Below are 16,410 nucleotides of genomic sequence, written 5' to 3'. Positions count from 1 at the left end.
CACACACAGACACCCCCACCCACAAACACACACACACACACACACACACACACACACACACATCATTAGCACAGAATTGAGGCCTGCTTCCTAATGTAGTCAAAATAATTGTCATGCCTTGTAAAAGAAAAATTAGACAGTGCAATTTTATTGTTCTTTCTCTCTCCCCTCCCTTCCCTCCTTCCCCTTCTCCTCCCCCTTTTCTGTCTCTCTCATATACAATCTGATGTGTTTAATTGTAGAAATCTTTATAACCATCTCTCTCCCATAAGATCTTAAGTTCCTTGAAGGTTTTTCCTATCTTTTGTATCCCCCAGAGTGTCTAGACAGGAAGGGCTGTGTCTTATAATAAATAAGTAAATATTGTGTTTAATGTTACCATGAATTGAATTAATCTTGTGCTCTATATTTGGTTTAGGATCTAGATGTCAAGTGTTATGGAAACCTATATCATATATATTGAACAGTTCTATTTAACTTAATGCTGCCCAATGAAATAATTTTTAAAAGTTATACACATTGGAAACAGGATTTTAAGATGTTTGCATTCAGTGTGAAATACAGCCAGACTGGCTACTTTAAATTATAAATTTGACCACATGTTTATTCACCAACATGCATTAGTCTAATTAGTGTATGCTATTCAAAAAATTCAATACATAAGAAGATTGTATTGGCAGTTTACTTGTGATAATGTTATACTCACACTGCTGGTAATTAGATAGTCATAACATAAGAGGAAGTTGGAGCTTGTTTACATTTCTTTGCAGTATAATTTTCCATTTTTAAATGTATTTTTTTTCCCATTAAGGAGGGAAGCATGTAAGTATATGGAACAAGTTACTCATTATTTGAATTATTTTTTCTTAGATTTCAAGATTAAGATACTTTGAAAACATACTGTTTTTCCTTTCTTACAGTTCAGTTAATTAAAATTACTTTAATTCTTAAAAATAAGCTTGTCAATATGAATGTTTTTATACCAGTGGTTTAAAAAATTTACCTATTTATAGAGATAAATATTTTGGCTTTTTTTTTTTTTTTTTTTTTGCGGTATGCGGGCCTCTCACTGTTGTGGCCTCTCCCGTTGCGGAGCGCAGGCTCAGCGGCCTCTGCGGCATGTGGGATCTTCCTGGACCGGGGCACGAACCCGTGTCCCCTGCTTCGGCAGGCGGACTCTCAACCACTGCGCCACCAGGAAAGCCCTTGGCTTCTTAACTATATTTGGACTTTTAAATTAAGATATGTTCTTAAACTGGATGGTTCATATCTCTGTCTCAGTGTGACATATCTTCAATCTCATGTTACATTGAAGTTACTTATTTGTATGTCTGTTATTTTTCAAAGGATTTGGCTTAGGAGCTATATTTTACAAGTCATATTTTTAAAATCCTTACAGCCTACCATATTGCCATACATGCCATATCAGACACTCAAATATTGTTTGCTGAAAACAAAAATGAATTTTCATAAATACATTAGAGTCAGTTTCTTCTAGCTATTTATTTTATCCAGATTTAGTAACCTGGACTAATGTTGTGGTTTCTATAAGCTAATGGAGATAAGAAAGTAAGTGCAGTGTTATAAAAGACTTGGGCATAACTACAGAAGTGAGCTCTTGCTGGAAAATCTCTGGCCCTTGGTCATGTTTTTCACCAAAGGAAAGCTTTGGTCTTGTTTTTCACCAGGAAAGGCCTTTATAAAAATGATGTTCTAGGGGCTTCCCTGGTGGCGCAGTGGTTAAGAATCCGCCTGCCAATGCAGGGGACATGGGTTCGAGCCCTGGTCCACGAAGATCCCACATGCCATGGAGCAACTAAGCCCATGTGCCACAACTACTGAGCCTGCAGTCTAGAGCCTGTGAGCCACAACTACTGAAGCCCGCGCACCTAGAGCCCGTGCTCCGCAGTAAGAGAAGCCACCACAGTGAGAAGCCTGCGCACCGCAGCAGAGTAGCCCCCGCTCACCGCAACTAGAGAAAAGCCCACGCATAGCAGCGAAGACCCAACGCAGCCAAAAATAAATAAATAAAATAAATTAATAAAAAAAAATGTTCTGTAAATTTATGTCTTATTACATAGGAGTAAAATATTAACTAAGTGGCATCAAAAATTAGAGAATTTTCTTCTACCTTGAGTTTTTTTTTAAAAACAGTATTTGATCTATAGTGAAAACCACAAACATTTACCTTGGATGACCTGAAAATTTTGTTTTATCTTATATACTATTTAGGTAATACAGATTATTCTTATGGTTAAAAAAATATTTTGAAATAATTTTTTAAAGCACTTCCAACTTTCCAAGATACATTTGTCATTGTCTATATGTTTTTTAACAGAATTTTTAAATGCCCCTTCCCCCTCTTTTTTTCCTTTGAAAGCATTCTTCTAGTCATGACAGAAGGGAAAACTATAATTCATATCAGAGGACCTCCTCTCCAGAAGACAGGTAAACAGTTTTATGTGTTCCAAATACCATTTAAATTTTTTATAATGAGTTTAAGAAACTATCTAGCTCTTAGATTTCTAATTTTAGGGTAAACAACTTCTTTTTAATGGTTTTACAGGCAATATTATTGAGTGAGCTTGAGAACAGATCATCCTTGAATGGCTGTTCTAGGAATTTCTAGTAAATAATTCTAGATTTTTTGAAATTTTTTAGGTGAAAGGGAATAATTTTAATATCTCAGATACTAAATAGAATGAAAGTTTATAAAATGGAAAGGTGAGTTGGAATCACATTATTTTGAAGTGCTTTTACTGTTAATACTATCCTTTATATTTACATAGCTCTTTATATAAATTTTCAAAATGTTTTTATATATATCTTACCATAATTGTGTTAAGATCAAAGATCCAGAAATATTACCATTAATGTTCATCATGCATTCATAGTAGGACTTTAGTTATTTCACTTAGTAAGCTATGACCATTAAAAATAACTTATGAAAGGAGAAGCATCCTCTAAACTTTGTTTCATTTGTCTAATTTCTTATTCCCTGTGTACTTTGTTCATATTCCACTCTGCTGTCTCTACAAACCTTTGCTTTATGGGCATCACATTAATCACTGTGGTATGCATCTACGATCACCTCCTCCCTATATATATTTTTTTTTAAATCTCTCTACAGACATACATGTATGTGTGTATGTGTATAAATTAATTGTAGATATGTATATAAAACATGGATTATGTTACTGTGTCTATCGTGTGTGTATGTATTTAACTTCTCTTAAGGTTCTCTGATTTTATTACTTCTAAGATTCAAATAGCAGATTTATACTGTCTATCCCTGTTTGCTAATAATTTCAATCCATTCTCACAGATATCTAATAATATAATTTCAAGAATAGCAGCTGGTAAAAATAGTCTTTTGGAGTAAACTGGTCTTTATGGAGGCCAACCAATGACACTAATGTCATTTGTTCAGTACTTTGGTAAAATGAGCCGACTCAGCAAAAGGAATCATTTGGAGAATAGCGTTTTTCATGTTAAACTATATATGATATGCAGATATATATCTTTTACTAAGGACAGTATGAATCAGGGTGTCAGGTTTGGTTAAGTGAATTCCAGGAGTTGTTTTGTTGCACACCAGCTGCAAGCTTTTATAATCATGACTAAATGAATAGGTGTCAACAAAATAAGCTATTTGTTAAAATCCACTTGATAAGACTTTGTTCAGTCATAGAGTTATGTTGCCATTACCAATATGTGACTTTCCTAAGTATAACATCATTATTTTCAACTTAAAACTTCGGTTTTCTTCTTTTATGTGTTAGATACACGGAACAAGAAAGATCCCCTCGGGATAGAGATTACTTTGATTACAGCAGGTCAGACTACGAGCATTCAAGAAGAGGACGTTCTTATGATGATAGCATGGAGTCACGGTTAGTATTGGATATTTTAACTATAGAAACATATATTTGTTTAAATTTTCTTTATGCTTAATAATAATCGCAGCTAGCATTAAATGGATGTTTTTAGGTGCCAGGCTTTCTAACAAGGACTTAATGTGAATTAACTCCTAATTGTAGTAAATATATGTCTCTTATAGATGAAGAAAATGAGACTTAGAGAAGTTATGAAGAAAATGACACTTAGAGAAGTCAGGTCATTTGTTTGTGTTTTAGAAGTGTATCAGTGGCAAGTCCTGGTCTGTCTGACTAGAGCCCAAGCTTTTATTCATTATACTGTACTACATGAGGAATTGGCTTATGTGAGTTTTTGAGATTGTTTACTGAATGAAAGCCATTTATATTATATGACATAGAGTGATCTTAATTTACTTTCCTACATAATGGCAGAGGGACATTGAGAATGAAGTTACCAGTATGCAGTTTTTATCTAAGTGTAAATTATTCTTACTTGAGTCTTGAAGAACTTGATTTCTCACCTTATTAGTCATCCAGTTTCAAAAACTTGCCTACCATGTTTTATTGTTCACCTAGTTCTATATCCTTTTTGATGTCTTTCTCACATTATCCACTCCATGACTACTGAGACTATAACCCACTAGAATTTTGATCAAATTTCTCCACAGTTTGGAGTAGAGAAATAATATCTCCAGTTTGGAGATATCAAACACATTATTTGATATCTGCAGCCAAAATTTCCTTCTCACTACTTACTTTCTAATATGTAACCAATCCTTAAATGTCAGATTAACCTCAAAAACCAGGTTCATCTGCTGTTACTCTAATGACACCTTAATAAGAGCAGCTACTACCACCATAATTGGTGAGCTAGGCATTCCTGTACCTTCTCAAATACTGTCAAAACTCTTACACACTAGGTACTATATCTCACAATTTAATGTGTAAGGGATTGGGATCTGAACTGATTTAACTAACCTGAGGTTGCCATTACCCATCTAGTAGATGATGAAACTGAGATTTGAGCTCAATTCTGGCTCCAAAGCTCATGTTTATTTCCATATGCCCTAACTGTATTACTTCACTCTAACTCTGTGTTTGGTCTACTGTATGTATATAAAGTCTCATTTGATCCACACAGTCACACTGTGAAGTAAGCAGGTTGTGTATTATGTAGAATGTAAAGGCTGTAGTACAAAAACACTTGAAGAGAAATACTTCTGTTTAGACTCAGAAGAATATTACTTCTGCACTCTAAAGGAACAAACACTATAATCATGTAAGGACATGATTTTACCAGCCAGTGAGCAGTCTTACCTGGCGTTTCTCAGAAGAATCATAACCACTGTCAGTCTCTTGGAACATTTTACATCTACAGTAAGAAGCAACTCAGTTACAAATCTCTGGCTAGATTTCAGAGCACCTGCCTTTGACTAATTGGGGTTTCTGTTTGGAACCACTTTTTTCCCCCACTGTTCACATTGTCTTAGTAGGTACAGACTCTGTCTTCATGGGGCAATCACTCAGGTCTCTTTATACTTCGGTTTTAAAGAGTTCCTCCACAGCTGCCTGGGCAGGTGACTGCTTCTGTCTCTCCATTTATTAAGACATATTATTTCAAATATACCCTCTAGATTTAGCTAAAATCTATTGAGTCGTTTCCTGGTAATGCAGTGATAATATGAAATTTGTTTTTATTTATTGTATTCATATAACTTATGGTTGCACAAAGCATGAGCAGAATAATCTGAGTTTCCAGGCAGTATAAATAAAAACCAGCCAAGTGGACAAACTCTTCTCTGGGGAGAGATAGCAAAAAGCAAGGCAAAGCATTATTTCTTGCTCATTCTTGATAGTTTGGGAACATTAAATACCCTAATCATTTTAAAAGTGCTAACTTAAAAAAAAGGATCATCACCTGCATTAGTAGGGAAAAGTTATTGTGTTAGAAAATGGTTTATTTTTTCACATTGTCTCAACCAGAAGCTTCTGATATTTTGAGATTTATAATAAATTACGAGTTTTATCAAGAAACAATTTCAAATGTTAGTTTATTATAACATTCTTACTCCTAAATTGCCATTATTGGAGATAAACTCTGGTTTCTCCTTTATACAACTTATCATGTACATCACAGGCCAATTTGTCATCTTAAAACACTATTTTCATGTCACTCTTCTACTCAGAAACTAATATTAAAGATTCCTCATCAGTTCCAGGATAAACAACTTAAAGTCTTTGCTTGTCTTTTAAGATTCCATAGTCTGACTTGAACTTACCTTTCCAACTACTGTTATATATGATTCGTTATTGTTTCTACTTATTCTGGCCCAAATACCCTTGCTCAGCTTTTCAGTAGTTATTCTGTCTTCTTCTAGTTGCAGAATGCCATCCTCCATTCCCCCTCCCACCTTCCTACCTTGCCCCCAATGTAAATCCTGTTAAGCCTTGATGTTAGAAGGCTTAAATGTAAAGTTTGTTACATTTTCTCTGTGAGGCACTTCCTTAACCACTTTTCCTTGTCTGAATTTGTGGCCCCCAAATGATCTCATTCATTTGGTATGCAGTTCATTTAAGAATGTAATTTGTATTGGCTTTTCTCCATTTAAAAAATATATTACAGAAGTAGAGACCGAGAAAAACGCAGAGAAAGAGATGTGGATCGGAAAAGGTCCCGGAAATCTCCATCTCCTGGGAGAAGAAGCCCAGAACCATTGGTAACCCAGAGTTCCTCTGCTCAGGATGAACCTACTGCAAAAAAGAAGAAAGAGGAGCTGGATCCTCTTCTTACTCGCACTGGTGGAGCATATATTCCTCCTGCAAAGCTCAGGATGATGCAAGAACAGATTACAGACAAAAACAGGCATGTCAATATCACTAAGTATACAAGGCAGTGATACCCTCATTTAAAAAAATCATCTGTGCTCTAATTAACCTTGGCTACTGAGAATTTGCATGAGTCCACAATGATAGAGACCTCAAATTAGACTTCTTTCCTTCCTACCTTCAGAAGCTCCACTGGAGCTCTGCTTACTATTTTCCCTGACATTAGCTCATAAGCTCTTTATTTTTTGCATGAATGAATGGAAAAGTTTGAGGAAATATCACTTATCTTTTTTTTCTTTCCTGTTTTCAAGCTATTCCTTTTGTAGTTGCATGCATGCCTATTAGTAGTGTCCATTTTTCATCGATAATCAAGAGTAATATTGATATTTCAGAACTAAAATGGATCTTTCCAGTTGTACCAAACCAGGAGTCGGCAAACTTTTCCATAAAAGGCCAGATAATATCAATAAGTATTTTACGCTTTGTGTATAAGGCCAGATAGTAAATATTTTAGGCTTTGTGCATTATTCTGTTATAGCTACTCCCCTTCGCCGTTGTAGTGAATACAGTCATAGATAAAATATGTAAACAAATGAGAATGGCTTTGTTCTAATAAAGCTTTATTTGCAAAAAACAGGCTGTAGGCTAAATTTGGCTCATGGGTGTAGTTTGCCAACCCCTGCACTAACCTCTGAAACAGTTGACAGTTTTCTCTTTTCCCTCGTTTTCTTAGACCATAACATCTTAGACTATAGTTTTTTGCTACACCAAGGCAAACAATCAAAACTCATATATGACCATTCACCCTTTAAGTACCTTTTCTTCCCTTTGCAAAATAATTGGGATGAAGAGGAACTATGTAGGAAAGTGCAGCTAAGTTTTCAAGGTCTTTTTCTCTAGTGGAATGAGATAACCAGGAAAACTGTGGTCCAAGATTGAAGTGATCACTCAATTGCCAGGTAGTCAGGAAAAAGATTGGGATAGAAGATAGCTATGCTTTAAGAAAAACCGATTCCAGGTGAGTCAAGAAAGTCTTCCCACATCTTTCTTGGGTGTTTTCATGGCAACTTAAAGTACTTGAGAACCTTATATAAATGAAATCTAAATTTGTTGCAAGAATTAGCTTGAAGTAGAAATGTCATTTATATAAAAAAAGTATAAATATTTGAAATAAATTAAAGTTTAAAAAATTTATGAGCTAGAAGGGGGACATTTAAATGACATTAAATTTAAAACTAATAAGTAAGTTTTTCTCTATGCGTCATATTCTGGCACTTGGTAGTGATGCCTGGAGTGGTATGTTGAGAAGGGATTGGGAAATGCCTTCTGTGGTTTGTGTGAGCTTCATGATCATGTCGGAATTCTGCTCTTACTGGAGGCAGTAGTGGCGGCATTGGTGAGAAGTGTTTACTGTCTCCAATCCAGTCCAAAGCAATCCTAATTGTAAAAGACCAGATACATTGTTGTTAATCCCCAAGTCTGGCTTCTTTATAAAGTGGGCAGAGAAGAGTCCACAGTATATGCAATTTTAAACAGATTCTTGGAAGATAATTTTATATACAGTTGAACTCTGCTTATAGGCTATAAAAGGGACAGGAGAAGTAGAAGTGTAATCTTTGCTTTCAGTAGATACTAAATCAGGTTAAGTGTAGTTTTCCTAATTAAGAAATACAAGTGTATTTGATTATCATCTGTTGACCAAAGTTTAATAGGAGAGTTTGTGATTACGTATCAGCAGTATCTTATTGATCAGGCTAATTGTTAAGCCATAGATCTTATTACTCTAGACAGTGGCATACTAAATGGTTGGGGTTAGGGGGCCGGAGGAGTCTTCCACCTTGGATGCAGGCAGTAAGGGATTCTGTAATCTATAGAGAATTTAGAAACAGTAATGAAATTAATGGCAAGTCAGTCTGCTTTTTATCTTCATCGTGTGCTGAGGACAATGTCAGTGATAAAATACTCTTCCTCACCACCCCTCCTTGGTATACCTGGTATACCACTCCAGAACAGGGATTCTTTCTTTTTCTTTTTTTTTTTTTTCCCATTGAAGTATGGGTGTTAGTTTCAGGTATACAGCAAAGTGATTCAGTTATATATTTTTCAGATTCTTCTCCATTATGTATTACAAGCTATTGAATATAGTTCCCTGTGCTATACAGTAAATCCTTGTTGTTAATCTATTTAGTATACAGTAGTGTGTATCTGTTAATCCCATAATCCTAATTTATCCTTTTCCTGCCTTCCCCTTGGTAACCATAAGTGTGTTTTCTATGTCTGTGAATCTGTTTCTGTTTTGTAGATAAGTTTATTTGCGTTATTGTTTAGATTCCATGTATAAGTGATATCATAATATTATGATATTATGATAATATCTTATTTGTCTTTCTCAGTCTGACTTACTTCACTTAGTATAATAATCTCTAGGTCCATCCATGTTGCTGCAAATGGCAATGTTTCATTCTTTTTTATGGCTGAGTAATATTCCATGGTACAGATATACTACATCTTTTTTATACATTCATCTGTGGATGGACACTTAGGTTGCTTCCGTGTCTTGACTACTGTAAATACTGCTGCTATGAACGTTGGGGTGCATGTATCTTTTTGAATTAGAGTTTTCATCTTTTCTGTATATATGTCCAGGAGTGGGATTGCTGGATCATATAGTAACTCCGTTTTTAGTTTTTTAAGGAACCTCCATACTGTTCTCCATAGTGGCTGTACCAGTTTACATTCCCATCAACAGTGCAGGAGCGTTCAGAACAGGGATTCTTAACCTACAAACTTTCAAGAGGTCCATGGATAGAATTCAGACAGTCCATGAATGTGAATGGGAAGAAAATTGTATCTTTTAAAATTGATCTAATTTAGCATTTCTTTCTATCAGGAATGTAGGCAACAGACCATAGTATTAATAGACTGTTGCAAATACCTCAAAATACTGTTTATGCTACTTGCGAATTAAAGAAGTTATCATGCCTACCACCACTTCTTGTTATTAATGTGTTAAGCACATAGAATACTATATCAAACTTTTGTTCTTTTCATGCTTTGAAAACTGTTTCAATATGATTGGTATCCTTTGTAATCCTATGTATTTATATATATTATTCTAAGAAGTTTATTACCTTTACCAGACTGCCAGAGAAGTATAAGGAAAAAGAAAAGTTAAGACTTTATTCAGTTGAAATCATATTCCACAGAGAAATAATCATAAAAACGATAGAATTTTAGAGCTTTGAAAGACCTTAGATATTACCAAGTTCATTGTAAAGAAACCCAGTTAGACTAAATAATTTACCTAAGCTCTAAGTTAAAAAACAGTGTAGCCATCTAAGATTCAGCTGATAAACCTGTGGGTACTGCCTAAATATAGAGATGTTCTTTAAGATACTTTGAACAGTCTTTCAGCCCCATTATTTCATATGACTCTCCCTTTTCCTGTAATTAATACTATTTCTTTATGGTTTAAAACACTTAATTTGGTTTTCTTGTCATCCTTTTGAGAAGGGACATCATAATAATTTCTTTTTCATGGCTTATATTTAGGTATTTCATATTTAATTTAAAATAAAAAATAGTTACTTTTATTTTAAAACAATTTCCTTTGAAGACAAGTTTAATAAGTAAATTGTTATAATGTAAAATAAGCATGTACTGAATGTAACTAATAAATATTATAAACTCCAATATTCATGGACATAAGAACAAAATGTTATCCTTACATATCCTTGTATTACTTTATTATGTTATTAAAAGGAATTAGTCTGTACCTGAGTATCACATGTACAGAGAGTAAAATATGGTTTAGGATATAATCTGCGTATCCACATGGTCATATATTTTACTGCACTTTGGGGTCACTTTGTGAAAATGTTGCAAGTAAAGGAACACTAAGTATTTTTTATGTTATTATAACCTCTTGTTATTGTAATTGTTGAGTAAGTTTTCCTCTTTATTAAAATCAATTCTTTTTAGCTTAGCATACCAGAGGATGAGCTGGGAAGCCCTAAAGAAGTCCATCAATGGTCTGATCAACAAAGTCAACATTTCCAATATTGGTATTATTATTCAAGAACTTCTTCAAGAAAATATAGTTAGAGGAAGGTAAGCATCAGCTGTTTTATTTGTAGTATTTCATAGCACTTTTTCAAAGGAACATAATATCTACATGAATAATAATCATTGATTTATTATGCTACTTCATTTCAAAGGAAGTTTCAAGGAATATTTAAAATGCAGTTCCTGTAAAAATGTAAGCTACTAACAAATAACTTATACTCCACTGTTAGAGATTATGTGGAATTTTTACTTTTTGAGAAGCTTTGATGTCACATAATGATTTTTACACATATATTTGTTTACTGAATACTTCCAATAATTTTAAACTCATGAGGAATAATAAACATTTAATTTTTTTATATATACGTAAAGCACTACCTCAGACCAGTTTAATTTCTAATGAAAGCAAAGTGGGAATGTGAACGAAATGAGAAAGATTAGTAATAAATTTTAGAAAAGCAGAAGGGAATAACAACCATTTTCTGTGTGGTTTTTAAGTAGTTGTGATAGTTTAAAGGGTCAGGAAATAGACATATTCTATATTCTATTTATTATTTTTAAATCTGAGGGCTGTTTTCCCATGTCATTTCATATGACTTTGATTCATCATCTCAAAATATTGGGGATATAAAGTAAGGTGTAGCAGGTTGTGGGAGTTAGTAAGGTGACCAGGAGGCAGCCACTGTCCTCCGAGGTAGGGAAGAGCTCTCACATTTTACTCAGAAAGAAAAGACTCAGAGAAGGGTAGATTAAGATCTTACAGTTTATAAGCTGAATTCTCTTTTCTCATTTTCTACTCTAGTGATTCAGATGTCATACCTAAACCTGATAACTATAAAGACATTGTTTTTGTGCCTTTTGACAATCCAATAATTAATTATTTGTCATTACATTTCTAAAAATAACTCTTCATTTAGCCCACTTTGTATCTCTCCTCTTATCAAATATATGTAGAAACATGCCCATTTCAAAATGAGTTAGAAGGTAGAACCTTTTATTTTCCTGTCCTTGTTTTAGCGTTATTTTTGCAGTGCTTTGATTATGTCTTTATCTCTCTTAGGAGAATTCCATATTTCCACTTTTATTTTCAAGAACAATAGTCTTACACCTATCTTTAAAGATGGAAACCGCCCAGATTTGTCTTTAATCCCAGAATTAACTTATATGAATGATGGGCCCATAGTGGAAATTTTACTTTAAGTTCATTACTTTTGAAGCAGGTTTTTTCTCCCTTCATTTTTTTGATAAAGTTAAGCAAATTAATACAAGAATTTAAAAACTCAAATTCATGATTAGGTGTAATGAACAGGAGCTGGAAAAGAGAAATTATACTTACAAAAATTTTTGAAAAAAATATTGTATTAAATCTATTTTATATATGTACAAATTGAAAATTGTTTCCTCAAAACCAGTTTTTATTTATTAGTAAGACAAACTCTTCCCCTAGATAAGAGTGGTGAAAATTTAGTCCTGATTTAGCTTTTATGATGATTTACAGAGGAGTAGTATAGCTGTTTTTTTGGTTTTGTGGGGTTTTTTTGTTTGTTTGTTTTTTTGTGGTACGCGGGCCTCTCACTGTTGTGGCCTCTCCCGTTGCGGAGCACAGGTTCCGGACGCGCAGGCTCAGGGGCCATGGCTCACAGGCCTAGCCGCTCCACGGCATGTGGGATCTTCCTGGACCTGGGCATGAACCCGTGTCCCCTGCATTGGCAGGCGGACTCTCAACCACTGCGCCACCAGGGAAGCCCATATAGCTGGATTTTAACTGAGTTTTTTTTTTCCTTCTAATTAAACTGGTGATTATTATTGACTCCCTTTCTTTTCTCTTTTAATCAGAGGCCTGCTATCCAGATCTGTTTTGCAAGCACAGAGTGCTTCTCCAATCTTCACCCATGTTTATGCAGCATTAGTGGCAATTATCAACTCAAAATTTCCACAAGTTGGAGAATTAATCCTCAAAAGGTTAATTCTTAATTTTCGAAAAGGCTATCGGAGAAATGATAAGGTATATATAATGGACTTGTAAGTAGACTGCTACACATGGCAGACTAATAAACCAGTATCAACTGTAGTGAGCAATGTTGATTTCTGTGTAGGAATTCTTTTTAAAATTTGCATGTTTCATGAGAACTTTTTTCTAGTAAATATTCCTGACCTCTGATAATGAGCAGCAAAAATGATGGCTGTTAACTGTTGAATTATAACTGTTGATCCAGAAATGGCACTTTTTCATATGTATTAGTTTTTATTTTATAACTTTCTTACAAGTTAAAATTACCGTGCATGTTACATATTTTACGGAGAGTATGTAAGTGAACTGTAGACTCTGTAGATAAATGAAAATTGGTTTTAGTTTATAGATTAACTTTGTCCCTAATTTCTCTTTTCAGCCACTTTGTCTGACAGCTTCAAAATTTGTGGCACATCTTATTAACCAAAATGTGGTAAGTAATTAGTTTCAAAATTTGGTTCCATTCAGTGGCATTAGACCACAGGCTTGATGCCACTTCAGTGACATCTTTGTTTTGATTTATAGTCCTTAGGAAAAGTATGTTGAATATTTCAATTTTAGAACTATAGTAAGTGCATTTTTTAATATAAAGAGGAACCCAGAACAAGTGTTTTATCAAATTTATCTAACTCTTAATACTGTACATGGTTACTTTACTACACATTTTTCCTTCAAAGAGTGTAATGTATTTTTTTGTTTTTTTTAAATTTTTATTTATTTACTTATTTATTTTTGGCTGCATTGGGTCTTTGTTGCTGCATGCGGACTTTCTCTAGTTGCGGCAAGTGTGGGCTACTCCTCGTTGTGGTGCGCGGGCTTCTTACTGCAGTGTCTTTTCTTGTTGCAGAGCACGGGCTCTAGGTGCGCGGGCTTCAGTAGTTGTGGCTCTTGGGCTCTAGAGCACAGGCCCAGTAGTTGGTGGCACATGGGCTTAGTTGCTCCGTGGCATGTGGGATCTTCCCGGACCAGGGATTGAACCTGTGTCCCCTGCATTGGCAGGCGGATTCTTGTCCACTGTGCCACCAGGGAAGCCTGTGTAATGTGTTTTTATTTAAAAAGTTGCTATTTCTTCTTTTCTCTGTACCTAAGTGTTCATGAAAACCTAATAGCTGATATTCTTTAAAAAGAATGCTATTCCCCACAACTGCGTAGTATATGTGTATATTCATATATATAACTACACAGTATATGCATATATGCATATATTCTTAGAATCAGTTTATAAAATATTGTAGATTAAATAATTTTAATCTGTTTTAAATGCAGAAATTTATCATTTTATTATTTAGTTTTTGTGTTTATTTTGTATTCTTCCACTGTTTGAGAGTTTTGATTTAACTTCATTTTAAACGTGAAAATAGTAAAATTGCTCTTGTTCATACTCACAGTTTTCCTTCAGATATATACTGTTGTTTTTTATATTATATCTATACATAAGGAAGAATTTTGAAGTCACACTTAATCTTATTTCTCTAACATTTAATAATATTTTAATTTTTTTCTATATGAAATTCTTTCCACTATTCACTTTAAGAAACCTTTTAGATTTTAACCTAGTCATATTATTACAGTGATAATTTTCTACGTAAGACCATGGAAACTTAATTTCACGTCGGTAAACCTAATTTCATAATCTATAGCAGCACAAATATTATGTTTCAGTTTTTGTATATTACACTTAAATTGGAGTTATTTTTGGCATTGACATAAACCAGTTAAAATGATAAATATTTTACATCTTCCAAACTGTGGTACTGGGCAGTGTTTTCTTGTCCCTAATGTAAGACTTCAACCTCGCTTTCCTTCCCAAAATAAAAGCAGTATGTATTTTTGATGTTGTCCTAAATGTAAGAGGATATTTTCCTGAGTTGAGATTTGGAGTTTGTCTCTCTCCATCTCAAATTAGAGTCTAGTTTTAAAAAGGCATATATATGGTCTTTTGAACATGCTTTCTAAGTCCATTTTCTTTTATAGCAAAGCTTGTCAGTAGAACTTTATTCCCTCTCTACCTGGCATTGTTTATAAAATTCTAAATTTTGACCATGGCCAGTGTAGCGTTTGATTTAATTAAAAATAGAAGTGTTCAAAACTGTTGTTGTATGCTATAAATTACTGGAAAGATATTTTCAGAGAAAATTAGTATTCATGTAACTTAAGAACTATTTGCTAACAGAGTTGCTGAGAGAATGAATTGGGAAATGGATATAGAGTTGTGGTCATGGAGAAGGATATAAAAAGAATCATGTTACTGTTCTTCATATAGTAATTATGAAAATATCTCAGATTAAAAATTAGTAAATGACTTTTTAACTTATATTTTGAGGTTAATTATGGCATTTCCTATAGCTAATATATATTTCCTATATAGAGAGTATAAGAAGAAATTTCTTCTGGAGATAAATCATATAATTGTATTCAGTGTAGTAAATTAAGACTTGGAAAAATCATCAGAAAATTCTTAACAGATGCATAATGGAAGTGAAAGAAAAATTGTATCCCATATTTGGACTATTTTTATGTACATTATAAATCTTTGCTCATCATATGTACAGTATTATCATTGCAAAAGCTAGATTTACTAATTTTTAAAATGACCATCAGTAGTAGATTAATATATGTAAAAGCATTTTCTCTATTCTATGTGTCTTCATTCTGTTCAAGGCTCATGAAGTTTTATGCTTAGAAATGCTCACTTTGCTCCTGGAAAGACCAACAGATGATAGTGTTGAAGTAGCTATTGGTTTTCTTAAGGAATGTGGTCTCAAATTAACACAAGTGTCACCAAGAGGAATCAATGGTAAGTATATATCCTTGGTTTGATATTGAGCTTTTATTTGAGTATTGTAATATGTACTGCTTATTTTATTTTCTTTCGGCTTAACTTTAGCTATATTTGAACGCCTTCGAAACATTCTCCATGAGTCTGAAATTGACAAAAGAGTTCAGTATATGATTGAAGTGATGTTTGCTGTAAGGAAGGATGGATTCAAGGACCACCCTGTTGTCCTAGAAGGACTTGACTTAGTGGAAGAAGATGATCAGTTCACCCATATGCTCCCTCTGGAAGATGACTATAATCCAGAAGATGTTCTTAGTAAGTCAGGGGTGGGCATTGGGAAGTGGAATACAAACAAATGTAAATATAGAAAATAAACACTAACTTAACTTTTAATTTTTTTTTGAGATGTTTTCAAGATGGATCCTAATTTTATGGAGAATGAAGAGAAGTACAAAGCTATTAAGAAGGGTATGTAGAATTTTACAAAATAATTTCCTTTGGATAAGTAGAAGCAATTTATGTAATTATATAGTACTGATAGAATGGTATAGATCACTGACTGCCACCTATTGAAATCTTTGCTCTGTGAAGCCATTCTCTTCACTGTTTGCCCATGCATTATTTTTCTCTCTAGTGCTTATCCATGGTATTAGTTCATTCTAAATTATTTAACTAATTTTCCCTCTCCTCTTTCTATTTAATTATGCAGCTCTTAAGCTTCATTCCTCTTAAGAAATATTCATGTATTACCAATGGCCTTTATTTAACTTAAATTGCCACCCAATTTAATATTCAATTCAGTGCTGTACTTTATTATAAAGTTCTATACTTCATTATTTGTTGAGGGCAGG

At 33.8% G+C, this 16,410-nt stretch overlaps 1 protein-coding gene across 1 annotated transcript in view; it reads left to right on the top strand.

Annotated features, from left to right (window-relative positions):
- Positions 1-16,410, top strand: part of CWC22 (CWC22 spliceosome associated protein homolog) — a 64,654-nt gene that overhangs the window by 24,403 nt on the left and 23,841 nt on the right. Inside the window, exons 3-11 of the mRNA XM_007111241.4 lie at positions 2,381-2,448; positions 3,783-3,893; positions 6,502-6,741; positions 10,686-10,814; positions 12,606-12,774; positions 13,160-13,213; positions 15,442-15,577; positions 15,668-15,874; positions 15,965-16,027. Coding sequence (XP_007111303.1) covers positions 2,381-2,448; positions 3,783-3,893; positions 6,502-6,741; positions 10,686-10,814; positions 12,606-12,774; positions 13,160-13,213; positions 15,442-15,577; positions 15,668-15,874; positions 15,965-16,027 — 1,177 coding nt within the window. The remainder of the gene's footprint in view (positions 1-2,380; positions 2,449-3,782; positions 3,894-6,501; positions 6,742-10,685; positions 10,815-12,605; positions 12,775-13,159; positions 13,214-15,441; positions 15,578-15,667; positions 15,875-15,964; positions 16,028-16,410) is intronic.

This window comes from Physeter macrocephalus, chromosome 2 (assembly GCF_002837175.3).
Source record: "Physeter macrocephalus isolate SW-GA chromosome 2, ASM283717v5, whole genome shotgun sequence".
NCBI classification, from domain to species: Eukaryota; Metazoa; Chordata; class Mammalia; order Artiodactyla; family Physeteridae; genus Physeter; species Physeter macrocephalus.
The sequence above is the reverse complement of the archived record's forward strand: the minus strand, read 5'-3'. Positions and strand labels throughout refer to the sequence as shown.